The sequence below is a fragment of the Nothobranchius furzeri genome, chromosome 12 (assembly GCF_043380555.1).
Source record: "Nothobranchius furzeri strain GRZ-AD chromosome 12, NfurGRZ-RIMD1, whole genome shotgun sequence".
In the NCBI taxonomy this organism is placed as follows: Eukaryota; Metazoa; Chordata; class Actinopteri; order Cyprinodontiformes; family Nothobranchiidae; genus Nothobranchius; species Nothobranchius furzeri.
The window spans coordinates 34250542-34275831 of NC_091752.1; the positions used below are offsets into that span (position 1 = coordinate 34250542).

Below are 25290 nucleotides of genomic sequence, written 5' to 3' on the forward strand. Positions count from 1 at the left end.
ACCATAAAAATCGGGCATGGGTCTAATTTTACTGGGGGACGCCATGTTTCCTTCTGGCCGGCTCTGGGTCCTGCACGTGTTGATAACATCACACTAGATGATTGGCTGACTTAAGACTTATGGAAGGCACGTTCGAAAACATGTAGGCAGTAACAAAAAGAAATTTATGAACATAACTGCTAAACTCTTTCCAAAACACGTGAAAGAACAGAATCGAAAGAGATTCAATATATTTTGACCAAGTGGCATTACCGTAGTATGATGACATCATCGGCAGGCGTAGGACCCCGAGCACATCTGGGATCTACAGCATCAGAAAATTACAGTGGGCATTGCATTCTCTTGTTGGAATTAACCAAAAGACCATCAGAGTCTGAGGACTCACGATGAGGTTGTATGCTTGATCATTTACCGTAATGTTTTTTTAACCAGTCGCAGCGATATGGTGTAAAACTACCCTGACATGCATGAACTGCCCCCCTAGCGCCAGTAATTTACACACTGCCACTTTAAACGGAAGCTGGCTTAAAAATGTGTATGCATATATATATAGTCCAACCCAAGGTGAAATAACAGTCGTAAAAACTTATATCATGATATCTTTAACATTCATCCTTACCTGGTCTACTCAGATAACCTCAGTTCCAGAAGTCATTAACCCTCTGGAGGCAGGCATTGCAGATTTGCAACATTTAAACCTACCTGGTTTCTCCACATACGTAATTCATGAGCATTTTTTAACTCAGAAGTACCCTTGAAGGACTTAGTTGTTCGTCCTTTTATCCAAACTTATTTTGAGCCTGAGATGGTTAACCTTATCTTTGCCAGCTTAAGAAACACGAGCGAGAAAGGTGTTATGATTTATAGACTTAACAGGAGGATAGGCAGCTGGCCTCTCCTGAATCATAATTTTAAGTTCAGCGTTCAGTGATGCTGGCGCAGAGCAGCAGTGCAGGTGAACTTTCTACCTACACATCACTAACTCCTAGAGACATCTGAGCACTTCATAACCTGCCATTTACCAGGAGAGCTGGTGAGCAAAGAGATTACACAAAGACTTTATTTTCACAAGTATAAAGACACATTTATCACGTTGGGGGCATTTGCATGTATCTAGGTGGACCGTATGAATCAACAGGGAAGGAGGAGGTCCAAAGGGGAAGTGGAGAAAAATTCTGATAGATGGTGGGATGTGTGTGGTGGGTTCTTGGAGCTTCATCTGTTTTTAGTCATTCAGAGGAGATGGAGCTTTTGCTCTAGGACTCTGAATATCAAGAAAATGAGAATCGAGGGTGCTCTGATCCATTCGGTGTATTTTGTCTACATACCTAATGCTTCTGGTAAACATACGGGGGAAGAGACTCACAGATGCACAGGCGTATCACAGAAAACACATCTGTTGTCCTTTAATAGTCATTGCTGATCTTGATAGAGGCACATCCATAGAGATGACTTGGAGGAAATGAAGACAAGTGGGAAAGGCATGCGGGTATGGAGAAAATTTTTTAGGAAATTTATGAAATAATGGAAGGAGAGGAGAAGGATGTGCTGTGTGACACTTAAATAATGATGAAATCAGAGCTAGAGAATCAAGATTGATTGATGAGCAGTGACTTTTGTTAGCAGTGGCTTTTAATGTTGGCTTGTGTGTTGTTGCTGTGGAGAGCCTGTCATTGAGTGCTGCCTCTCTGCAACAGGGAGAGCACTGAAGAGCTAAATCACAGAGGAACAATGAAATATTGTGCCCTGCGTTGTCGCTCCTGCACACACACACACACACACACACACACACACATATATATATATATATATATGTGTGTGTGTGTGTGTGTGTATGTGTGTGCGTGCACGTGTGCAGGCATGTGTGTGTTTCCCTCAGTTTATGATGTGGACAGATTGGATCTGATTGGATACAGTGTATGTTTTCTGTATTGTCCCTCAGATAAGGGATAGAGGTTGAGGGAAATATTCTGAAATAATATTGTCATAGATAGCATGACGTATAAACTTCAGCTCACATGAATTTGCAAAAATCGTGGTGTAAAAATGCTGCATGCTAAGGTTTTTATTTATTAAGGTTTTTACAAGCAACAACAGCATTATGGTCCTTATTTTTCCCATTTCCTTGCACTAACGTATCCTGGTGTTACAATCCACACGCTGTAAAACAAGGCCAGTGCAATTGTACTAATGTGCAGAATTAGTTCCAGGTCATGGCTTAAACTGATGTTGCCTCACTCCCCCTCTCCATCTGGATTTTCAAAGCCCTTGACGTTCCTGAAGCAGCCCAGTGTGGGAGGCAGTGGTGGCACGTGCCCGAGACATGAAAGACTGCAGTGGCATCTCAACCAGATCACAATCATTTGATTTGGTGGTAGTGTCTGACACAATCATGAGATTATTTACAGCTTATTAAAGTTGCTGTATATATTCGCTGCTGAGCTGGTGCCATTTTTGATTTGTGCTAATGCACTATGGAACCGAGGCAGTGACATTAGGCACCAGCTGTGCAGGAACAAATGGAGAACTGGTGATTAGAATACAGTGATTGTTCCAGAAATCTACGGTTCAGTTGTGTTTCCCACAAATATTTATCTGTGCAGCTCTGGAAATGTACATGCAATCTGATCTAACTTGTATTATTTATCACATTTCCACATCTATGTACTTACAACTTAAACATCAATGGAAGTTTAATGTTCTGTTTGAGTTTTGTACAGTTTGAGGTAAAATCTTTGTTCATCTTTGACCTGGGCTTGACTTGTTTTTTATGATTTAGCTTCATGCATTTCTTGATATTCACAGACTATGAGAAAAATGTATCAGCAGCCAGTGTCAGTAGTAGCAGTGTTTCCCTTACATAGGCGTAGCCGTGGCGGGCCGCCACGGCAGAAATTCCAGCGCCACGCCTACAAGATCCCAAGTTTTATTTATTTATTATTTATTTTTTGCGCCGTTTCCCGAAGAAGCAGCAGAAATTACTCTGTTGTTGCTTGTGATCACAGCCGGCAGGCAGCAAGGAGGAGGAGGCAGAGCAGGGTGGTTACAGGTAGGGATGAGCCGGACACTCGTTTCAGACGAGTATCCGGTACGGATAAAGCATTTTTGACGAATACGAGCATGAAACGAGTAAAACTCGTAAATATCTGTAATCGTGCTGAAGGAAAATCCTCATTGGGTAACTGACTGTCTTCACGCTCTGTGATTGGCCAGTCACATAGAGCGCCCGCCCCTCCCTACACAAAACTCTGCAGCCGGAAGTTCAGAGTTCAGTCCGGCCCACACACACACACACACACACACACACACACACACACACACACACACACACACACACACACACACACACACACACACACACACACAGACCATAACGGATCTCTCTGTGCTTGCTTCACTGTTGCTCTTGTTCCTTCAGTACTCCCTACGTTTTCTTCAGCTCGCCTCTTTTTCGGTTTAATATTTAAAGTTACTTTTTTCGTGATGTACTGTGAAATACTTGCATTTGACAAGACCGAGCTAAAAACGGCTCGTGCATGTGTCGGTCACTGCCTCCACTCCAGTTGGGTTTTTTGAATTATTTTAACTCTCTCTCTCCCTCTCATCGTCTCTCTCTCTCTCTCCCTCTCATCGTCTCTCTCTCTCTCTCTCTCTCTCTCTCTCTCTCTCTCTCACACACACACACACACACACACACACACACCTTAATCAACATTGTTTTGTTTAACTGTGTGTGGGGAAAAATGCCAACAACATTAGGAAAAAATCAGTTTAATCAAATTAAAATAAAATAAAAAGTTTAAAAGTTGTGTCTGGTTTTGGTATTTCATATTTCCTAGATCCTACAGCACGAGTTCAGATGCCTCAATTCATGCACTTAAATATTAATGTTCTGATTTTACTGAAAAACTTGTTCTGTAATACTTTTACTATTGTGATCAAAAATATTTAATCTCAATTCTGAGGCTAGTCTGTAAACAGTTTTCAAATAAACAGTAGTTTATAAATAAACAACTTCTGATCAATCCATACCAATTTCAGATTTAAAATAATGTATTGATGTAAACCACACCCACTAATTTCCGGATAATAAATAAGAGGTGCATTCATCTGTGTATCTCCTTTGATCTGCATTAGTGATATTTTCAGCACCAGAACAATGAAGCAAAGAAACAGATTCCTGAGTTTATGTCAGTAATTTTATTTATTAGGTGCATTTGACCTGTTCTATTTTTCTCTGAAATGAGATCAAATCAGTGCTTCTATGGGTTGTCTCCTGTCTGCACTAGAAACATATACTTTATTATAATGTTCACTGTAATGCATCTTGATGTTCTTAACAAATAAATTAAATCAAAGATATTGGTCAATAATGCCAAATATGTAAATATGTGTTTCAGTCATTTTTATACTGGCTTAAAAATACTTCATTAAGTCTACTAAGCAGGGGTGTAGAACGTTTTTAATAGGGCCAGCCCAGTAATGATCTTGGACCAAAATAAAGGGGGCAGAAAGTCAAATAAAGGGGGGCAAAAGGGGATGTTTTTCCAGACGCCAAGAACAATTAAATGCCAAATCCCCCCTGCAAAATCTGTCACTGAGAGTTTAAAACAGAAATTATTCTAGTGCAAATATTGGTGTATTCACCTTTAATACTAGTTATTAAAATGCAGCAGTTGCTGGATTGGTGCAGTTCAAAGTGGAGTGCATCAAATAAGACAATATTAACATAAAGGTGAGACGTATCATAAATTCACCCCCCCCCCCCCCACACACACACACACACACACACACACACCCCACAGCTGGAAAAAAATCCTAGGGGAAACACTAAGTAGTCTCTGTTGAAGACTGCTATAATCTCTATTTTTTCATATAATACATATTTAACAAAATTATTAAATGTTATGTTTTAGATATTAAAAAAAAACCAAACAAATAGAGCCTCGTGACCTTTGAGCATTTTCACTTATTTGAGTTGATTTGAGCATTTGATTCTGTTTTTTTTTCTGCATCTTGTGCATGTAAAAGTACCATAAAGTCACAAAGTCCAAAGGTCTTGCAAAAGAAAATCACTCTCTTCCTCACGAGAACCAGCTTTAGAGCTGCCTGAGTCACTTCGTTGGCAGTCTTTTTGTTTTTCTGACTTGTCAGCTTCACTGTGAAACACATTTACATAGTGTCTGCCCAGTGGCAACTTTGGCACATCTTCAAAAAAAAATGAAGCACAGCAGCTTGCCTGCATCTCACCATTTGACCAGTCTGGTTTGGGCAGTCAGAGCAGAGTCCAACTGCGAGCTTTTTGGAAAAAAAAAAATAAATAAATAAAAATACAATTCTTGAACATTTCATTGAGTAAATTCTAGTAGATATTTAATTAGATGTTATCACATTTAATATAAAATATTAAAAACTACCTTAAAAAAGTTAATCAGTTCCCTCCAGGAGTGGATAATTTTCAATTACAATTTCTATTACCTTCATTTTCTTAGTCTTATAGAGCACAATTTGAAGGTGTCCTACAACTCAAAGCTATATTTACCTTGCTGTTGTTGAATATAGGCAACGCGAGAGGTCAAATGTAGCATACCAAAAAGCCTGTACTGTCTGGACTCTGCTTTCCTTTGTAAATCAGTAATGCTGTAAAGGTGATGGAGAAATTGTTCATTCTGAGAAAAGCTGGTTTGACACGCCATTAGCTCAGTGTTACAACCCAGATAATAATGAGTGAACGAGGGTTTAACATACGGGGGTGTGTGTGAGAAGGGGATTATTTATAACAGGGATGTTTACCTGAGAAGAGTCTGCATTATTTACATACAAACATTCTTCTTTTCTAAATGGATAACTAAAAGCCAACTTGGAGGGAGAAAGTGTTGAGAATCTGTAAATTAAATAAACTAACTGGTGAAATTAAAAACACGGAGAACCGCTCCATGAAATACAAAACAACCTACAGCTGACAGAACTAGATGTTAGCACTCTTAAACAACAGCTATGGAGAATCTAATGGAACACTACCACAGCCCTAAAGCTATAAAAAAGTAAACACACAAATTATCATCCAAAAGCGATCAAACAGTCTATATTTAATCTGATCACTGACAAGGCAAATCAGAGTGATCTGGGGACACCAGCACCGATCTGAGCCCCCACCCCCAGAGTAATCGGCAGCCAGGTGTTTTATGGAGAATTACCCCTTAGGTGTCGTCAGGATAAATCAGCTGCACCAGCTGCATCCAGGAGGGAGGAGCTCAAACTTGACATGCCGCTGATCACAAATGAGCAAAGGAAAAATGAAAGGAGCAGGTGCTGTTAATGATGCTGATCAGAAAGGCAGCAGAAGCTGTCTGTGATACTGACTCTGGCCCCAGGAAAGACAGACTGTGGGTTTAACACTTGGACACACAACTTTAAATTTACATGTCCCAACCCACTTTAGCCTCAGAAATGTATACAAGTGTTTCTCACTGCAATGCTAATCACAGAACAATGCTAGCCTGAACTATTGATAATGCTAACCTGAGATACTGCTAATGCTAGCCTGAACTACTGCTAATTGTAGCCTGACAAACTACTAATGCTATGCTTAACTACTGCTAAAGCTAGCCTGACTGCTAAAAGTTAGCCTGAACTACTGCTAAAGCTAGCCTGACTGCTAAAGTTAGCCTGAACTACTGCTAAAGCTAGCCTGAGATACTGCTAACATCCTTGCTGAAGGAGAGGAAAGCAACAAAGAAGAACGTAAGAGTACTCAAATTCTAGTTTGTCCTACTCCACCCTCACCTCCAGGCCGCCATACAGGAGATAGGATTTTCAAACTGGGGAAGACAAAGTTCCAATGTACCCTCCACCAAACACATACACACACGCACGTACACATACACAAACTATTGCAAGAGCCTTAACTAGAGCTCAGTCAGTTTGCGTAATTTCATCCAATGGCTTACGAAAAACGAACACATTTATGTGTTTGAAACCATTATGCAATGGAACGCTGGCAACAAAGCTTTGCCTGATTAACACTATCCAAATCATTCATTTATTCTCCCAGTCAATTACTAAGCAAAACCTCATGCTTTATGCAAAACATGAAATGATTTTCACCATACCAATCTTTACAGAAAACATAAAAGCCCTAAAAAACTGCACATAAAATATAATATAAAAAAAAACGATATTCAATTATCACTTAGAGCAGTGGCACCCAAACTTTTCAGCCTTACCAACAGATGTTCCTTCGTATTTTTATGTTATTTAGAAATTTTCATTATATTTGGAATGTTTTAATTTATATATACACAAATGAAGTTCTTTTTAAATTTTATATTTTACTTTTTTTATGATTATGTGGCATACTTTGACTTCCATATATAATTCATCGGCACCTGCCCCTTTTTACGGTGTAATGGGGTGAAAATTAATTTAAGATACTTAAATTAATAGCAAAAGTTTATTTATTAAACAGAAGATTCAGTAAGATTCTTTTCATTCGATAAAAGGAAATGCAATCCTTTTCTGTGTTCCGTTTCAATAATGAAGCAAGTTTAAAAATGAAGAAATTTATTACTAACAATTTTTAAACTGAAAATTTGAAACGACAATTATAAAATGACAATTCATGGATGGCAATTTTAATAGCAATCTTTAACAGCTTTGATATTCAACTTGTTTAAAAGCAAACCTGTGACTGAATGGAGCTAAAAATGAGAGTGATGAGTTTTTGGATGCGTGAATGAAGTTCTCAGAAGGTTTCTTTCAGAGAGCTTGGAAGCGTTCTGGGTGAAATGATGTTTTGCAGATAACTGAGTTATTTTGAGAGAAAACAGCTTCAAACTTCATCTGTCGTGTTCTACCTCACCCAGACAGGGCCCCCTTTGTGGATCCAGACATCAGGAGGATGGGTTTCATCCAAGGTGACACTTCGGTTGGTAGAGTAGACGCAAGTCCGATGGTCCGGTCCAGAGATGTCATGGGTACACGACTGTATGAAGCGTTTGGCAGATGCACGTTATCATATTTAACTTAACTTAAGAAATCAATGACTCTGGGAGAGTCTTTTGTTAGTTCGTTAGCTTCGTTCGTTCTTTAGCCATTCTTGTCGGCGTGACAGAACGGCTTGAAGAGGTTCAGGGCGGCCGTCCCTGACTCCTCAGGATGATGTCTTGTTCAGAACTGGACGTGAAATCTGTGATGGTTAGTTTTACCAAACTCTCTCAGAACCCCTCCCACTCTCTCCGGAAGAAAGCTTGCTCAAGCGTCAAAAAAACATGTGATGCAGTTATTGTTTATCTGAACTCTGTGTTAGCTGAATAAGGTGACTTGACCTTCTGTTGAACACGTCTTTATAATCATTATAATTAATCATCATTATACCCAAAGCATAATAATCCATTTCATGTAATTAAGATACCTTTATAATGAACCAAGTGATCATGTTGTAATGATTATATTAAACAGTAATAAAATCAATGTGTTTATTAATTATTATTTAATTATAATCATCATGGCTTGAAGTGTCCTTCTTCTGACGGAACAGCAGATACTGGTGTTATGATCTTGAGCAGACATTGTGGCTCCTTGGGTTTAATCTGTGGATTCAAAGTACTGTTTGACCCAGCTTGACCCAGCTGGGCAAATGTGACCTTTGGCACAAATCAGAGAACCTTCATGCCGTTACAACAGTTTTTTTTTTACATTGTCACTACGTCTGTCACGTTTGCAGTGTTTTTACCATCATTTCTATATCCATCACGTCCTAGAGAAGGTTAAACAAACATCAAACCCAACGTTTGGAGCTTGTAAACTCCACACACCTCGTGCACCAGCAGCAGCGTCAATCGTCCCGGCTGGATGAGTGAATTTCTTCATCAGAGTCAATATTCTGCTTCATAATCAGAGTCAGTCATGACCAGACAAAGTTATCAGTCAACAAAGACCAGACCTGCCGGCAATTATACATTTTTTCTAATATTTGCGCTCTTCATGTTGTGCACATCTCCTCCTCTCCCCGACTGCAAGCCTCTCACGAGGTGTTTTTCAAACTCAAATCTCCAAATCTTTGCTCAGCCTGAAGGTGACACATCTCCCCTATCTTCTGGTGTAAAGTAGTAACTTCATGAGAGATCATATTTGTAGATGAGACTTGTTAAAGTCAGCAATGAGGCTTTGATGCTTATAACAGTAAGTCCCAACACTGACAACAATGTACTGAAACTAGAACCAACATGCATAAACAGACAGATCGGTCCCGCCTACTTACACTGTTGGTCTTTTTAAAATACACAGTAATCGTTGCTTGCCTTTTTCGCTTCATCCTGCATCCTAGCGGCAACCACTTATGTGCATCTGGAGTCGGTGTTTGTTTACGTCATGCTGCATTCATGTAATTGAAAAAAGGAGCTTCAAGCGCTTAACCTCCGATTTTGTTTTCTTTCTGGCCTTAGTGCGGAGGTGGAACGGGTTCGATCTGCGCCCAAATTGGGCCCACATTTTCTAAGTTAACACACATCTCTTCAGTGGCGGACTGGTAATCGGAAGAAACGGGACATTTCCCGGTGGACTGGCCATTAAACTGGTCCACTCAGTGATTGCCGGTCATAACGTGCATAATATCTAAATGAGCAATCCGTCATGCAGCTCATCAGGGCATCTGCTGTCCTGATGCTCGCACAAACGGAGCAAACTGGGTACAAAGACACCCCCTCCTCTCACTTTGTCGGGGTCTGGCAAAGCGTAACAGACACCCACCACCCCAGAGCGGCTACAGCACCACTGCACCTTTGGCCCCATAGGCAAAATGGACCTAGACGGACCAGGAAAGGTGGAGCAGAACAGGAGAGATGGAAAAAGAAGAAATCTCTGGCCACAGATGCATGTCTAGGCTGGCCTGTATGTGGTCATGTTGGGAGAACTGGTTTAAGGTGGAGTTTCTGGGCCAGTTTAATTATCGCACAATGCTGGGCGCGTGGGGTGGGTTGGGGAGGGAGAAACAGCGGCTGTCAGGAACTGATCATCATGATCAGATCATCAGACTCATCCTTTAGGGACAGAGAGCAGTGCTTTGGACCGGTACCAGCACCGCCGCCACTTCTAAGTATAACCTTTGAGCATACCGGAACTTTTTCTAGGGTACAGTGCCTACCGGTAACTTTTCCAGGTATTCATTCGTCGAAATGTCAGAGATTTGTGAAAAGATATCTGTGTATCCTCTAACATCAGTTATCCACAGTCTGGCACGAGCTCCATGAAGGGCCGCATTTTGCGCAAAACGCACATCACTACCGTGAGGCGCACCGCGCGTCACCTTCAGCTCAGGCAGAGGAGAGAAACTAAAACTGCTTCCCCACACCGTACACATTCCTGCAATGGCTGAGAGCAGCATCAGCTGACCAACCAGTGGTTAAACGCTCCGACAGGCAGGTGCATCCATTGAGGAGAAATGGTTTCTAAACGGAAATATGGATCGTGAGCAAACACAAGACATAAAAGGAGTGTGCTTCATTTGAAATGTTGTGGCCATAAACATCCAGCTGCTGCTGATCATGAGATGGATGAGATGATTATTCTGACCTGGACTGATCTGGATTAGATTTCATATCAGCCCTGATGATCATTTATGACATTTCTTGTTAAATGCACAAACCTTCACCTCTTGCTTATTTTGTCTGTGGTTCATAGCCTTTAAACCCGCAGTATTATTATTGGTGTTTATATGAATATTATGAGGTAATCATCCATATATACTGGTCTGTCAGTACATATGGATGTCAGAGATGTGTGCATCTGCCCCCCCCCCCCCCCCCCCCCACACACACACACACACACACACTGTTGTACACAGACTTTAATGGTTCAGGCATCTTTATTGGGGTAAACAAGCCAATCGGCATTCAGCTCATTTAATGATCATGTCCTGGCGGAGTGGGTGGGGCAAACCATTTTTTCCATAGGAATTTATTATGGGATTGTGTTTGACCGAATATTAAAGCTCCTGGGCCATTTTGTGTCCCAACTAAGTTTAATGTGCTATATAGATGCTCAAAGAGCTGTTTCCTCTTTAAATTAATTCAGTTCATGCATAAACAAACACCACGTTGAAAAAAAAAACTTATCACAAAACAGTGGCACAGGGATTTATTGGCATATTTTTTCTGTGAGTAAGTGATGAGGTTGTAGACAAAATAAACACTTCTCGGACTCTCGGAGAGATACTTTGAACCAGAAATACTAAACTCAATATTTAAGTGGTTAATCCTAGCTTTGGCTCCACTTTTAATATTCCCTGTGAGCTTCCTTCTGTCTGTGGTCACTCATTGACATTGTAGCAGAGCCACTAATTAGGTTTCCTATTGAGGAAATTATTGGTATTTATGTTTAATGCTCTAGTATTTCCTAAGTGCTTATCCTGACTGGAGCACTTATTACATTTTGTTAGTAGAATTTTTATTTAATCAAATTGACATTTTGAGAAATATTTATATTTTTTTACCCCACATAAATCTGCAAACTGAGTCGCTACAAGAACTTTCCACCCCAGTAGTCGCTATGGTGTCTGACACTGTGACTTTCTCTTCTTTTCAGTCTGAACAGGACAACGGTCACCCCCTCCCAGCATATGCTGACCTCATTATCGAAATCCTGGATGAGAACAATCAGGCACCATACTTCCAGTTTGCTACCTATCAGGGCTACGTGAGTGAAGCCTCCCCAGTGGGTACGACTATTTCTGCCAGCTCCAACCTCACCGCGCCTCTGGAAATTATCGCTTTGGATAATGACATTGAAGAGGTAGAAATATTTTTAAAAGCATTTACCAGCTGAAATTTGATTTTCCGTGCATGCATGCGCTCACGTTTGAACATCCTAAAACTGATTCTAAACCTGTTTAGCTCTTTTTCATATATTTCATTTTTTTAACAACACGCTCCATGTTGATCAGTAACTTCTTTGTTGATTGATTGTGTTTTTCCATTTGTAGCTGGCTCCTGGTCAAAAACCTGTAGGTAATGGGGAAGGTTTCAGATGAAGTGACAAACACATACACTAGGCAATAAAGGGATGTCCTGACCCAATTTCTTTTGTCCTAATATCACATTTAAATTATTTTACAGTTTAACCACCTTCTGGCAAGTTTAAACCGTTAATTATGTTTCCACATTAAACAATATTATTCTGTGCAGGTTTAGTGATTCAAATGTTCCTTTTAAACCTTTGAGAACGAAGGTAGGCACAGTGTGTTATTGTCATAACACAGTGTATGATCAAATACACTACATGTCAAATACACGTCAGCACTATTGAGATGTCATTTATCTTAAATACGAGTCATCTTCACCAGCATGAATTTATACCTGGAAATAAAATGGCTTGTTTCAGTGAAACTCCGCCCGCGCTCGCTCCGACAAAATGTGCCTACAACAGCATCTTAGGCAAGTCAGTTATTGTATTGGTGCCCAGTATTATGGGCCATTCCCATCTGTACCGGGTCGGCCCGGGCCGGGTAGCATAGGATGTTTACATATCTGGGTGGCCTGGTATTTTTCCGTGCCAACTAAGGCTCATTCTCAGCCCTCTTTTCGAGGGGGTCTGCTTCAGGCCGACCAGGGCCAACACACCCACTGCTGACAGCAAATTCACACCTTCCATTAGTGCAAGCCTCTGATTGGTGGGTAGAATCAGCCCACATGGGCTTAAGGCAAGGATGTGTGGAATCAACCGGGCCAGGCTGGGGCCGACTGGGGCTACCCAGCCCGGGCCGACCCGGTACAGGTGGGAATGGGCCATTATTGTCCAGTGGTAAAGGTGTGTGCCTGCCGTTTCAGTTTTGCCATGTGATGACGTGGGTTTGAATCCCGGTGTAGGCAGTAATTTATTTAGCCAGCTAAAGCAGATTTCATGTTCATATTTTTTTTGTTTTCTTGATTATTTCCTGCAAAATATTTTGTGTCTCTAAACATCTTTGCATTTCCAAACAGCGTTTTAGTTAATTTATTCTGCTCACCTCACATGGACTCACACTGGCTAAATAAAGAAAGCAAAAAAACAAACATATTTGTGCTATATTTTCAATAGTTTACCAATAAATGGTTGTAAACACCATACTGGCAAGTGCAGCTAAAAGACAAGAAAATACTTACTGCTGAGACTGTGATGTGAGCCTTGACGCCAGCTCAGCACTCTAACCACTAGACTACCAAGTCTGTTACATAAGAATTGTCGCCTATTCCACATCTCCTAATCTGACCAGGGGAGACAGGTTTCAGACCAGAGACTAGCTTCCGGGGGGAGCAGGGCCTGATGTTGGGAGCAGGAAGATGAAGTGACGTACAACTAATACATTAAGCCATTTTAGGAATTTCTAAATAAAATTCAAAATTTGCAGTTTGAACCTTTTAAGTGCCAAAGTCACAATATTGTGACAAGCGTCATTGCCGAATTTAACGAGGCACAGCCACAAATATGATCCGTCATGAAGTTACAACTTTACACCAGAAGATAGTGGAGATGTGTAACTTCAGGCTGAGCCACACTTATGGGTGTGTTTATATTGAAAGTTTTGGAGTTTTGGGAGTTTGAAAAATGCCTCCTGCTGAGAGGTTCCCGGTTGGGGAGAGGAGGAGACGAGGAGGTGAGCGCAGCATGAGGAGGGCAAACATTAGAGGGATAAAACTTAGAATAGCCAGCAGGTCTGGTCTTTGTTGACTGAGCTCTTTGGTCAAGACTGACTTCGAATTAGGAAGCAGAATATTGACTCTCTGATGATGGTTAGATTCACTCATCCAGCCAGAAAGAGTGATGCTGCTGCAGCATCAGACAGCTGGTGCTGCAATAAGCTCCAAATGTTGGGTTTGCCATTTGCTTCACCGTGTTTGGGACATGATGGATGTAGAAATGATGGTAAAAACACTGCTAATGTTACAGACGTAGCAGCAATGTTAAAAAATCCCTAAAAAGCAGCAGATGCCGATGCGTTATATGGAAGTCAAAGTGTGCCACATAATTATAAAAATATAATATTAAATTACAGTTTTAAAAAGTGCTTTATATATGTTAATATAAATTAAAAGTGTCTAAATATAATGGACATTTTAAAAATAAGATGGAACATCTTTAAAAATGTATATGCACATTTGATGAGTGAATTTGCTCCCAACACAAACTTTGGGTCCTTCTGAAGATTTTTCTCTTTTACAGTTTAACTTTTTCTCTAACCTTTCCCAAGCTACAACCTTTTGAAATAGTCATGTCAAAATTCAATATTTTCTTCAAAAAACTCCCAAATGGTTAACAGGAAAATACATGAATGCAGCCAAAAACGAGCTTGGGAGTATTTTTCAAAAGGAAACAGTGTGGATTTTCGATTATATGGGCCCTTTGTAATTGTGACCAATGCATGATGTCATCAGGTCGTTAAAGGCATATTTCTAACGTCCTTTTGAATCTATGCCACTTAGATTTAGTGTAGTCCTGAAGGCGAGCTTTGGTTCTACATGGAACTAGCAAAGTGCACCTTATAAAGCAGCCAGTGGGTGTTAAAACAGAAATGCAAGTTTATAAAAAAGCTATTTTCTTTATCTCTTTTTATTCCTGATGTTGCTCTGCCCATCTCTAGGATATAGTAACTTCCTAAAAAGAGCTATTTTAGATAGCTGCCATACCTAAAGAGCGAGTTACCATTAAGAAAGGATCAGAAGTGGATCAGCAGCATACAGCAAACCCTGAGCTATTAAAATATGTTGATCAGCAGTATCCCTCCAGCAAATTGACTCGGGACATCCCTGCTGCTAATGCATGCATTAGTCTGCAGAAGGTACAAACAAACTGAGGCCATTCATCACTGCTGGAGACATCTTTAACACAGAAAAATTAAGAATTTGATTAAAAAATGTTTTTGATCAATTATTAAGCAAGTCTCCTGCTGTGATGTATGTGTGCATAGATTAATTTCTGATGCACTGACTTTTGTTGCCTAAAGTGTGTGTTCTAACAATGCATTTTAATTTGTGTGTGTGTGTGTGTGTGTGTGTTTTGTTTGAGGAGTGTTTCACAACATTTTCTTTTGTTTTCACTATTCTGATTGATGTAGTTTGGTTGTTAAAGATAACACATGCATTTATTCTCTTTGAGTAACATTTTTGTTTTCACAAACTTGGCTATATGAACTTTTTCTTGGTAATATAATTCCTAAAAAAGATCCTGGACTGTGTTTTCACAAACTCTGCTGTGTGTGTGTGTGTGTGTGTGTGTGTGTGTGTGTGTGTGTGTGTGTGTGTGTGTGTGTGTGTGTGTGTGTGTGTGTGTGTGTGTGTGTGTGTGTGTGTGTGTGTGTGTTTTATCCTCTGAACACTAGAGAGCTCTTTTAAATCCTTACACCAAATGTGATGAATGAAAACACTGTCTCACACACAATCCAAACAAATGATCACAGCCTTTAGTTCATCCTTCAAAATACACCTTTACTCAGTTTTCAGAGGAGATTAACAAATCAAAGTGGAGACAGAGATAACAAAATCAATAAGCCACTCAACCCTGGTGTTTACCAAACTCTCTTAAGAGGAGTCATTGATAGACGGGAATCGAAGTAGACCTGAAGCTACAGGCTAAAATAGACTTAAGGTTTATTTGTTAAGGTAGAAGTTTTGACATATTCTTCAGTAAATGGATTTTCCTAAATGCATTTTTCTTTTATCTGTTCTTTGTACACACACTTTCACAGCTTAATGTGTTTCCCATGAAGAAACAGGAACAGGTCTTTAGCTTTTTACGCAACATAAAATTAGATAGAAATTGCTTAATTTGTTAAATCAAGCTATAAATATATAATTTAATAGTTCTGTCTTCTGCGTATTTTCCCAAAAATTCTAAAGACAGATGACACCTGCCAGGAGATTACTTTTCCAACTTCCCTGTGCATCAAAATGTTCTATTTGATAGGTTTTCTCAGCCCTACAGCTGTGCCCTTTGGGAAAGAAATATGATGAGACATCAATGCGGAGATAGTTACACTTTTCTTTTTTTTTTTTTTGGTTTATTTTTCCTTTCGAAGACGAAGGACCCCATGGTGCAGATTACCGTTGGTGACTTTACTGCCATCTTCAGCCTGACCCCAACTGGGATAATCCGCTACCTGAAGCTCCTCAAACCCGTGGACCGAGAGACGAAAATGGCCTACACTTTCACAGTGAGTCTTCAAAGCATTGTTGGTGTCCTGAGAGTAGCCCTCAAGTTCTGTGACAAACATCTCATTTAGTAAATGTTAACAGGAGTCATAGCTTAGTAGCAAACCAAGAGGGACTTGGAAATACTTGTACAAGTAGCCAAAACTTTGACACTCAACAAGGCGTTGTTATAAACTCCATCATGTTCTTTCTTTCTTTCTTTCTTTCTTTCTTTCTTTCTTTCTTTCAAATGGGTTTCAAATGGGTTTCAAATGGGTTTTCAAATTGCCCTTTAAAGCATCAACTGAGTCGAGTGAACGTAAGAACAGAGGTAACTCATTCCAGAGCCTTGGTGCGATGGCCTGGAATGAGCGATCTCCTTGTGTCTTGAATCGAGTATGGGGGGCCATAAGAAGATTTTGATCCAAAGATCTCAACCTCCGAGAAGGCATGTAAGGGCAGAACATGTCTGAAACGTACAGTGGAGCCTGACCATGCAGCGCTCTGAAAATCAGCACAAGAATTTTAAAATTGATGCGAGAAGAAATTGGGAGCCAATGAAGAGCTTTTAGAATGGGGGTAATGTGAGCTCTTCTGTTGGCATGGGTCAGTATTCTAGCTGCACAATTTTGAACTTGTTGTAAGCGGGACAGCTCTTTTTTGTTTAGACAAGAAAATAAACTGTTACAGTAGTCTAAACGGGACGTTACAAAGGTGTGAATAATAAACTCAAGATCATTTTTGGATACCATGGTTCTGAGTTTGGAAATTTTTCTCAAATGGTAAAAACAATTTCTAGACAACTGCTTTGAGTGATGCTCAAGAGACATTCCTTTGTCAAAGAAAACACCAAGATTTCTAAGGCTTGGTTTAACGGACAAGCTCAAATCACCTACGTGCTGGTGAATCCCTGGAATAGCATTATCAGGGGCAATCACCAGTGCTTCAGTTTTGTCTGAATTCAGCTGTAGGGCTTTTTCACTGAGCTACTGTTTGATGCGCTCGAGGCAAGTCAATAAGGAATTCAATTTTTGAACCTCAGAGGGCAAACTCCTGCATTAACTTTCCTAAAGGAAGAATGTAAAGCAAGAACAAAACCAGGCCCAAAACAGAGCCCTGGGGTACTCCACACAACAATTCAGTTGAGTCGGACAAGATCTGGTTGACTTAGAAACTCCGGCTTCTACTCGATAAATAGGATGAAAACCATGCCAGGACTGGACCTGACATCCCAACCAAATCTCGGAGTCTACTCAACATGATCTCATGGTTGACCACGCCAAATGCAGATGAGGTCTAACAGGACTAGCACAGTGCATTTCCCAGTGTCTGTGGACATCAGAATATCATTGGATACTTTAAGCAGCGCAGTTTCCGTAGAGTGGTACTTACGGAAACCGGACTGGAACCTGTCAAAAACATTGTGATCCTGTAAGAAAGATACCAGTTGTTCAGAGACCACTTTCTCTAAAACTTTAGACAATAATGGGAGTTTTGATATTGGTCTAAAATTTTTAGGATCTGCTGGGTCCAAATTAGATTTTTTGAAAAGAGGTTCCACAAAAGCATGTTTAAAGCAAGTGGGAAAAACACCAGAAGAAAGTGACAGATTCATCAGTTTGGTAACCCAAGGACCAATGGCATCAAACACTTTTAATAGGAGTTTACATGATAAAACATCAGACAGACAAAAAGAAGGATTCATTGTGGTTACCAAGGCTAAAATATCATCCCGTGTTACAGGTGAAAAAGAGGTCCACAAATGAGCTGCCGGTACATCAGCATCATCGTTACATGACAGGAATGAAGAAAGTTTGTTCTTAATATCCAGAATTTTGTCAACAAAGTAATTAAGAAATTTGTTAGCATCAGCTTTGTTAAAAACAGGTGTAAGAGGAGCAGCAAGACCTGCAATAGAGCTGATGGTGTCAAATAAAACTTGTGTTTTTTTTTCTTGTTTCGGATAATCAGCTGACGGAAGTAGTCAGACCTGGTCTTTTTTTATCAATTCATTTAAAGAAGACATAAGGTGCAGCCTATGGACCTCAAGTTTAGTAGACTTCCACAGGCGTTCGGTTTTCCTGCACAGTCTTTTCATGTTCTGAATGCTGTCATTTATCCATGGACAAAACAATTCCCGAGGTACCAGGTTTGATTTAAAAGGAACAACCTCGTCCAAAATGGATTCATAGAGACTGTTTAGGCTGTGAATAAGGCTGTCCACATCCTGAGATTCCAAGAGCAAATTAGAGTCAAGGCGGCGCCTCCTCCTGCAGCGGCTCCGCCTCCACTCAAGTCAGCGGCTCTGCCTCCAGCCAAGTCAGCGCTTCCAGCCAAATCGGCGGACCCGCCTCCAGGGATTCTGGTTCCGGCGGTCCCGCCTACAGCCAAGTCGGCGGACCCGCCTCCAGGGATTCTGGCTCTGGCGGTGCCGCCTCCAGCCAAGTCGGCACCAGGTCCGGCGCCTCCAGCCAGGTCAGCGTCTTCAGCACCTCCGCTCAAGTCAGCGCCTACAGTCACCACCACCCCTGTCCTCGCCTGCCGCTGCCAGCCCCCAAGGGCCCTCTGGCCACTGCCTCATTGCTGCGGGCCCCCCATGGTCTCCTGGTCCCTGGTTCCACATTGCCGGCCCCCCAAAGTCTCCTGGTCCCTGGTCCGTCTTCGCCGGCCCCCAAGGGCCCTCCGGTTTCTGCGTTGTCACCGCTGCCCTCCAAGGGCCCATCGGCCCCCGCTCCTGACTCCCAATCCTTCCCCCTCCTCAGCCTTCATGCAGCACACCTGGTCTCATCATCAAGCCCCAGCCAACCCCTGTTTCCCTGACTACCACAATCAGCTTCATCCACTTCACCTGCTTCTGACTCCTCAGCTCATCACTCACACCTGTTTTCTCTGCTACAAAAGAACCAGCCATCCAGTCATTCAGTGCCAGATTATTAAAGCTCACCCCAGTAAATTCTCCAGGACTCCTTACCTCTGTCTGAATCATAGATCCTGACCTTGTTCCTGCCTGGATTGTTCTCTGCTTCTGACCCCCTGATTCTCAACCTTCGGACCATTCTCTGTGTTCTGCCTCCTGCCTGCCCCTTGTAGCATTCACGGATCTCTCTGGTTTTGACCCATGCTTCCTCCTGACCCTGCCTCAGCCTTGCCCACCTCTGGTAACTCCACATCAAATAAAGACTTTTAAAGGTGCTTTACAGTGTTTGGTGTCATTACGGGTCCTTCTGAGTTCTGTTCATGACAATCAGCCTATAAAATTGTTTCTTATCATGCGTCTTCTCCTTTAGCTCTAAGCTATAATTCCATTTGTGTGTATTTTAATTTGTGTTTTTATGTGTTTTCATGTCATGTCCTGATAATTGTAAAGCACATTGAATTGCCTGTGTTTGAAATGTGCTCTAAAAATAAAGCTGCCTTGCCTTGCCTAATAATGATGTGTCATCCAAAAATGTGTTTATAGTTTCTAATAAATGTCCAACTATCTGATAAAAAATGATTCAAAGAACCTTTTGTATTTTCCAGGCTTTATGTTGAATATCCTTCTCAAATGAAAATGTAATTGGTTTGGCAACAGCTTACTTTTAATCAAAGGCCTTGCATTCCTTGAGGAAATGCATAGAATAAATGTCTTTCCTGCCAGAGATTTTAACTAAAATCATCTTGTTTTGGAAAATCTAGATATTTTCTCATTTGACAATTAGCACAGTAGACATTTGTCATTGGGCCTTATGCCACTGGCTCCTAAGCACAGTTTAAGTTCTGTGTATGTCACTAGATCGGCTTCAAATAGACTTCTGCCTTTACCGTCCTTCAGGAACTCTGCTCACTAAAGTCTGACATAGGGCTGGGCGATGTGGCCTAAAATCAATATCACCATGTTTTGAGGATTTCACCCCGATAACGATAAATAGACAATAACTACAGGTATACGCAGAGACAAAGTTGCCCACTAGATGGGGCTGTCACATGTATTACGTTGAGTCACATTTTTACGTGGCTCAAGGTGGTACAGCTTCTTAAAGGGACATGAACGTTGCTAACCCACACACGTCTTTTCTTTTTTTTATTATCAAATTTATTGACATGGGAAAAGTTCTTGATAAATTTCAATAACGATACATTTTCGATTAATTGCCCAGCCCTAGTCTGACATGAGACTCACCAATATATTAGGACATAATTGCAAAGTCTATTTACAAGAATTTTGTTTTTCATTTACTGGCTCTATAAACCTGTAAGCAATGAAGAAGGTGCTTCAATTGCAAACTGTAACTATTGACAGTTTTGCATCTGGGCCAGCACGGACTGGGCGGGTGGCGTCGGTCCGGGTCCCACACCTCTAGGGTTTGTTCATACACGCTTCTCAGGAATGAGAAAATCTCCGAGCATGTGGGTGGGGCAAAAGACGTGCAGAAAAGTCAGTGGTGTCTTCCTTAAACAAAAGTGGCTGTGAGCGCACGTGTGTGTGCTCCTCAAAGCAGTGAGAAAGAGAAACGGAGATCTGCCTCAACTTCAGTCAGAGGCAACGTTTACTTCTCAGTATCCAGAATGATAATGAGTCTCACATGGGGGAATCCCCTGCTGGTTGGTTCTATCCGCCAAACGGAGGCTACCCTTAAAGGTAGACGTGAATTTGAGCCGGCCCAAAGCAGACAGCCTTGGCTGAAAAACCGACTGCTTGAGCACAGAAAAATACAAGGCTACCTAGATGTGAACACTGCATAAGCTACCCAGTCTGGTCCGTGCTGGCCCAGATGTGAAACTGCCAAAAGTCTCTCTTTTGTTTACTGAAAGCAGTCAAACTAACATCCCCCTAGCTGGTTGAGAAGCATGTATATGTATAGTATGTGTAATTTGTAACCAGGTTTACTAAACGTTGCTGATTCTGTATTGCTTAAGGGGAAAGCAACCTGGACTGTTGCACAAATGATTTTGTCCGCTGCAGGTTTTGATGTAATACAGGGTTTGTTTTGCTTGATAGAAGTGTTTTGGACTTCAGCCATTTATAGAGGTGCATAATGTTTAATGTGTGTGCGTGTGCGTGTGTGTGTGTGTGTGTGTGTGTGTGCGCGTGCGTGTGCGTGTGTGTGTGTGTGTGTGTGTGTGTGTGTGTGTGTGCTCACAGTTTTTACTCTGTTCACAGGTTTGTTTAGCCAGCAAAGTTCTCTGTGTTTTGAAGTGTTCTGAGCTTAAGCACTGGTAAGTGTTTGAGCTCAGACAGCTTTCATGCAGTAGATCCTTGACAACACATTACAGTAGAAGCTGTCAGTGTGGGGTAACTGTTCAATGCTGCATTGCACTTCCAACTGTAGAGGATTTCTTCATTCAGCATTTGTTGTGAAAACATTCTTGCCAAGTGTCATCAGTCCCTTTGTCCCAGGTATCTGCCGCAAACCTTCATTGTGATCTCTGAATCTTGTTAGATTTTTCTTTAACATGTTTTAAATTTGGATACTTATACAGCTTTTTACATCCAGTTTATATGTTTTACATCTGTAAATCTAACATTATAATTATTATTTTTCATCCTGCATTTAAAAATAATTTCATTAATGACCAGTGATCATAGAATCATTGGGAAATGTGATTGCAACTACTTAACACTAGAGCTCCCAGGAACCGTCATGTTCGCCATTAAATGCAGGCTGACAATGTTGTTTTATTTGTTTTATTTTTTAAGTTTATTTACAGAGACAATATCATTTATATATCATTTATATAAATAATAAATAGTTTGGGCCTAATACCAACCCTTGTGGTACTCCACAAGTAATATTATCAAGATTGGATTTGATGTTGGATTTGATGTTGTTTATTTGAACATCCTGTCATGTAAATAACTCGTTATAGGGCTGTTCCTGTAATGCCATATTTACAAAGTTTTTTTAGAAGAATGTCATGATCTACTGTATCGAATGTTTTTTTTAGGTCAATGAAGATACTTATCAAATGGTTCTTTTTGTCAATGGCTTCTGATATTTCTTCTGTTATTTTATTTATGCCATTGAAGTTGAGCGATTTGGTGTAAACCTATACTGACTGTCATTTAAAAATATTCTCTTGGTTCAGGAATGCGCCCAGTCTGGTAATATATAGTTTTTCTAATATTTTTGAGAACTGTGACAGAAGGGATATAGGTCGGTATTTGTAGAAGATATGTTTATCTCTACTTTTGTGAAGTGGAATGACTTTAGCCATTTTCATTTTGGTAGGAAATATGCCGGTTGTAAAGGATACGTTGCATATATAAGTAAATGGATGGATAATATTCCCTATTATATTTTTTTATTATTATTATGTCGAAATTGCCACAGTCAGTTTTTCTTTTATTGATGAGTTGTTTATTTTTTACAATTTCTCTTATTTCTTCATTAGTCACTGGATTTTATAACATGCCATTTTTGTTACTTGTAATTTTTTTTGCCTATGCTATAATTAGTTCTTTCTGGAATTTTGTTTGCCAAGCTTGGTCTCACCTTAGTGAAGAATTAATTAAATTAATTGACAATTTTGGTTGGATCGTTTATTTCAGTGTCTTCATTTAAAAAATAATTTGGAACAGTTGAAACAGATTTATTTCTTTTTATAACATTATTTATTATTCCCTAAGTTGCCTTTATATTGTTTATTTTCTAGTAGATTGCTATAATAACATTTTTTTGTCTTTTTATTATTGAAACTAATTTATTCTTATATTTTATTGTATCTGTGCATAGCTTCGCTGGTTCTCTGTTTTAAAAATCTTGTGTTTAGGGCTTTTTTTTCTTGCAGGCATTTTGCAGTCCTTTTGTCAACCATGGTTTATTCTTATTATCTTTTTTTGTAATTGTTTTAATTTTACAGTTTCTTTTCGTATTGACTGCACAATATTCTTATAAACAAGATGTAAGCCACGTTTACATCATTTATCCCAGTTTTGTTGTTCTAGGGCTCTATTAAATGAGTCTATGGCTTTTTGTGACCGGTCCCTTATAACATTTTCCATTTGAGGTTGATGTCTAATGTGATCGTTCTTGTAGCGTGTGAAAACTCGCACATGATCACTAATATCAGTCATTATGATTCCAACACTCCCCAACCCCCCAAAACATATGTTAATTGTTGAGCTTTGCACAGTAATTCTTGTGGGTTTGGTTATCAGTGGAAACAGACCAAGTAGATGCATGGAATTTACAGTCATTTGATAAATTGTAATTTCAAATCAATGTTGAAGTCCCCACAGAGAAACTAATTCTTGTTGCAGATTCCACTAAACATTTTCGAAATTGTATTTGTGAATGATTCAATACAGTAACCTAGTGCTCTATGAATACTGCTTATTATTATTATTATTGTCTTCTCAGATATTATTTCAATAATAGCTTCTCAGGCACTAAAATGTACATAATGCATGCACCAACCCTGTGGTCCAGGCATATTATTTTAATGCCAATGTTTCACGCATCAATAACCTGCATAACGTTGTGGTTATATCACACAATTTCTATCCCTTTTCCTAATAAACTGTACGGTGGCCCTGAAGTGCAAACCACAAAAACAAATCACTTAACGCAACAACAAATTGAAACATGCAACAACAAATCACTTAATGCAAAAATAAATCACAAAATGCATAACAAATTGAAAAGCACAAAAACAAATTCACTAAATGCAACAAAAAATCACTAAGCGCAAAAACAAATCACTACGGGGACCACCGTAAAACTGCCATGTGTTCATAAAGGTATTTTGAGGTCATGATTCCTCCTTTAGTTCTAGCAGCATTTTTTCAGGAACAGTGCTTGTTTATTCTCCTAATTAATGTTTACGTTGGCAGGTTTAACATTTGCAGACTTGTCTCACATGCATTAATAGGTAAACACAGATTTTGATCTAATTGGAAACAAGGTCCTAATTGATGCAGGTAGCTTGTGTACATAGTTTTGTGCTAAATCTTAGAACGGCTTGTTTATTTTTATAATGTGATTTAAACTAACCAGCAGTCTAATTGGGTTGTATTTTAGCTGAATGTCTCATTCACACAACTTTCACACCAACTATAATTGTGAGTTAATCCACCAAGCTGTTTGCTCAGACTGTGCATCAGATCATTTCAGTCACAAGTGAGTGCAACACTAACCCTTTTTTATCTTGTTAGATCATTTTTTACATTACGTTTTTACATAATGTCTGGCTAAATGCTAAGTGACCAGCTCAACAGTCAACAGAATAAGTCAGTACAACTCCAGAAGAAAAGTGAGTCGTCCTCTTTTATTGAAAGATTTGCACCTTATCAGCTTCTAGCAAGTCTTGTTGTCTTTTCTTGTTAGCATAATGTTTACAAAGTGGCTGATAAAAGCTGTGAATGATGCTGTGTTACTTTGATGAAGATAAGAATTTGTTTAATGCTAACATGAAGAAACCGTTGCATGAATGCTGGCTTCAAATTGCCTTCCTGTTTATCGTAAGTGCAGTGGACTTGAAGGAGTAAACATCAGCATTTCATAGAGATTAGCTTCAGTTTGTGCTTATGTCAGGTTTGTTTTTGTATCATTTTTGTGTGTCAGGGATGATTAAAGGCATGAGAAGCCTGCTTGACATCATTTACATTGGCTTCGTCCCATATATGGGTAAATGTGGGTAAATGTGTTTTTGATGCAGTCCGATTTTTAGTAAATTGTTTGAAAATTATTTATTTTGGTCTGCATGAGCAACAGGTTGTAATACGGAAACATGTTTCTGTCAAATGTATTTACTGTGCTGATTGTGTTGCTGCAACAGGTATATAATATATACTCTAATCTGCAACACTTGTAATGTATACTTTAATGGTCATTTGTACAGAAACGTGTGATTCAGGCTTTTGTCAAAGTTGTTGGCACGGTTCTTTACTCTCTCTCCCAATCGCTGGAGATCAGAGCTGCCACGAACAAGTAAACATGTATTTTGCTTTGTCTGAAAACTGTCCTTGAGGCAAAATTTGTTCTAGCACTCTCTTCTCATCTATATCTGTCTTTTATTTCACTTTGATGGAATGGAAAATGAGCACACATGAAGACGCAAAGTTCAAGTGATGCCACTGTCGCTCATCAAAGCCATAATACTTTCAAAGCTTTGTGATTTGTAATTCTTTTGAACAAGTGGGCTTTGT

The 25290-nt window shown here is 39.9% G+C and overlaps 1 protein-coding gene across 5 annotated transcripts in view; it reads left to right on the plus strand.

The window, feature by feature from the left end:
* The window catches only part of LOC107376025 (protocadherin-15), a 383296-nt gene that overhangs the window by 225969 nt on the left and 132037 nt on the right, over positions 1-25290 (plus strand). For all 5 annotated transcript variants that reach the window (XM_070542556.1, XM_070542554.1, XM_070542553.1 and 2 more), the window contains 2 exons: positions 11584-11790; positions 16049-16183. In XM_070542556.1, coding sequence (XP_070398657.1) covers positions 11584-11790; positions 16049-16183 — 342 coding nt within the window. The remainder of the gene's footprint in view (positions 1-11583; positions 11791-16048; positions 16184-25290) is intronic.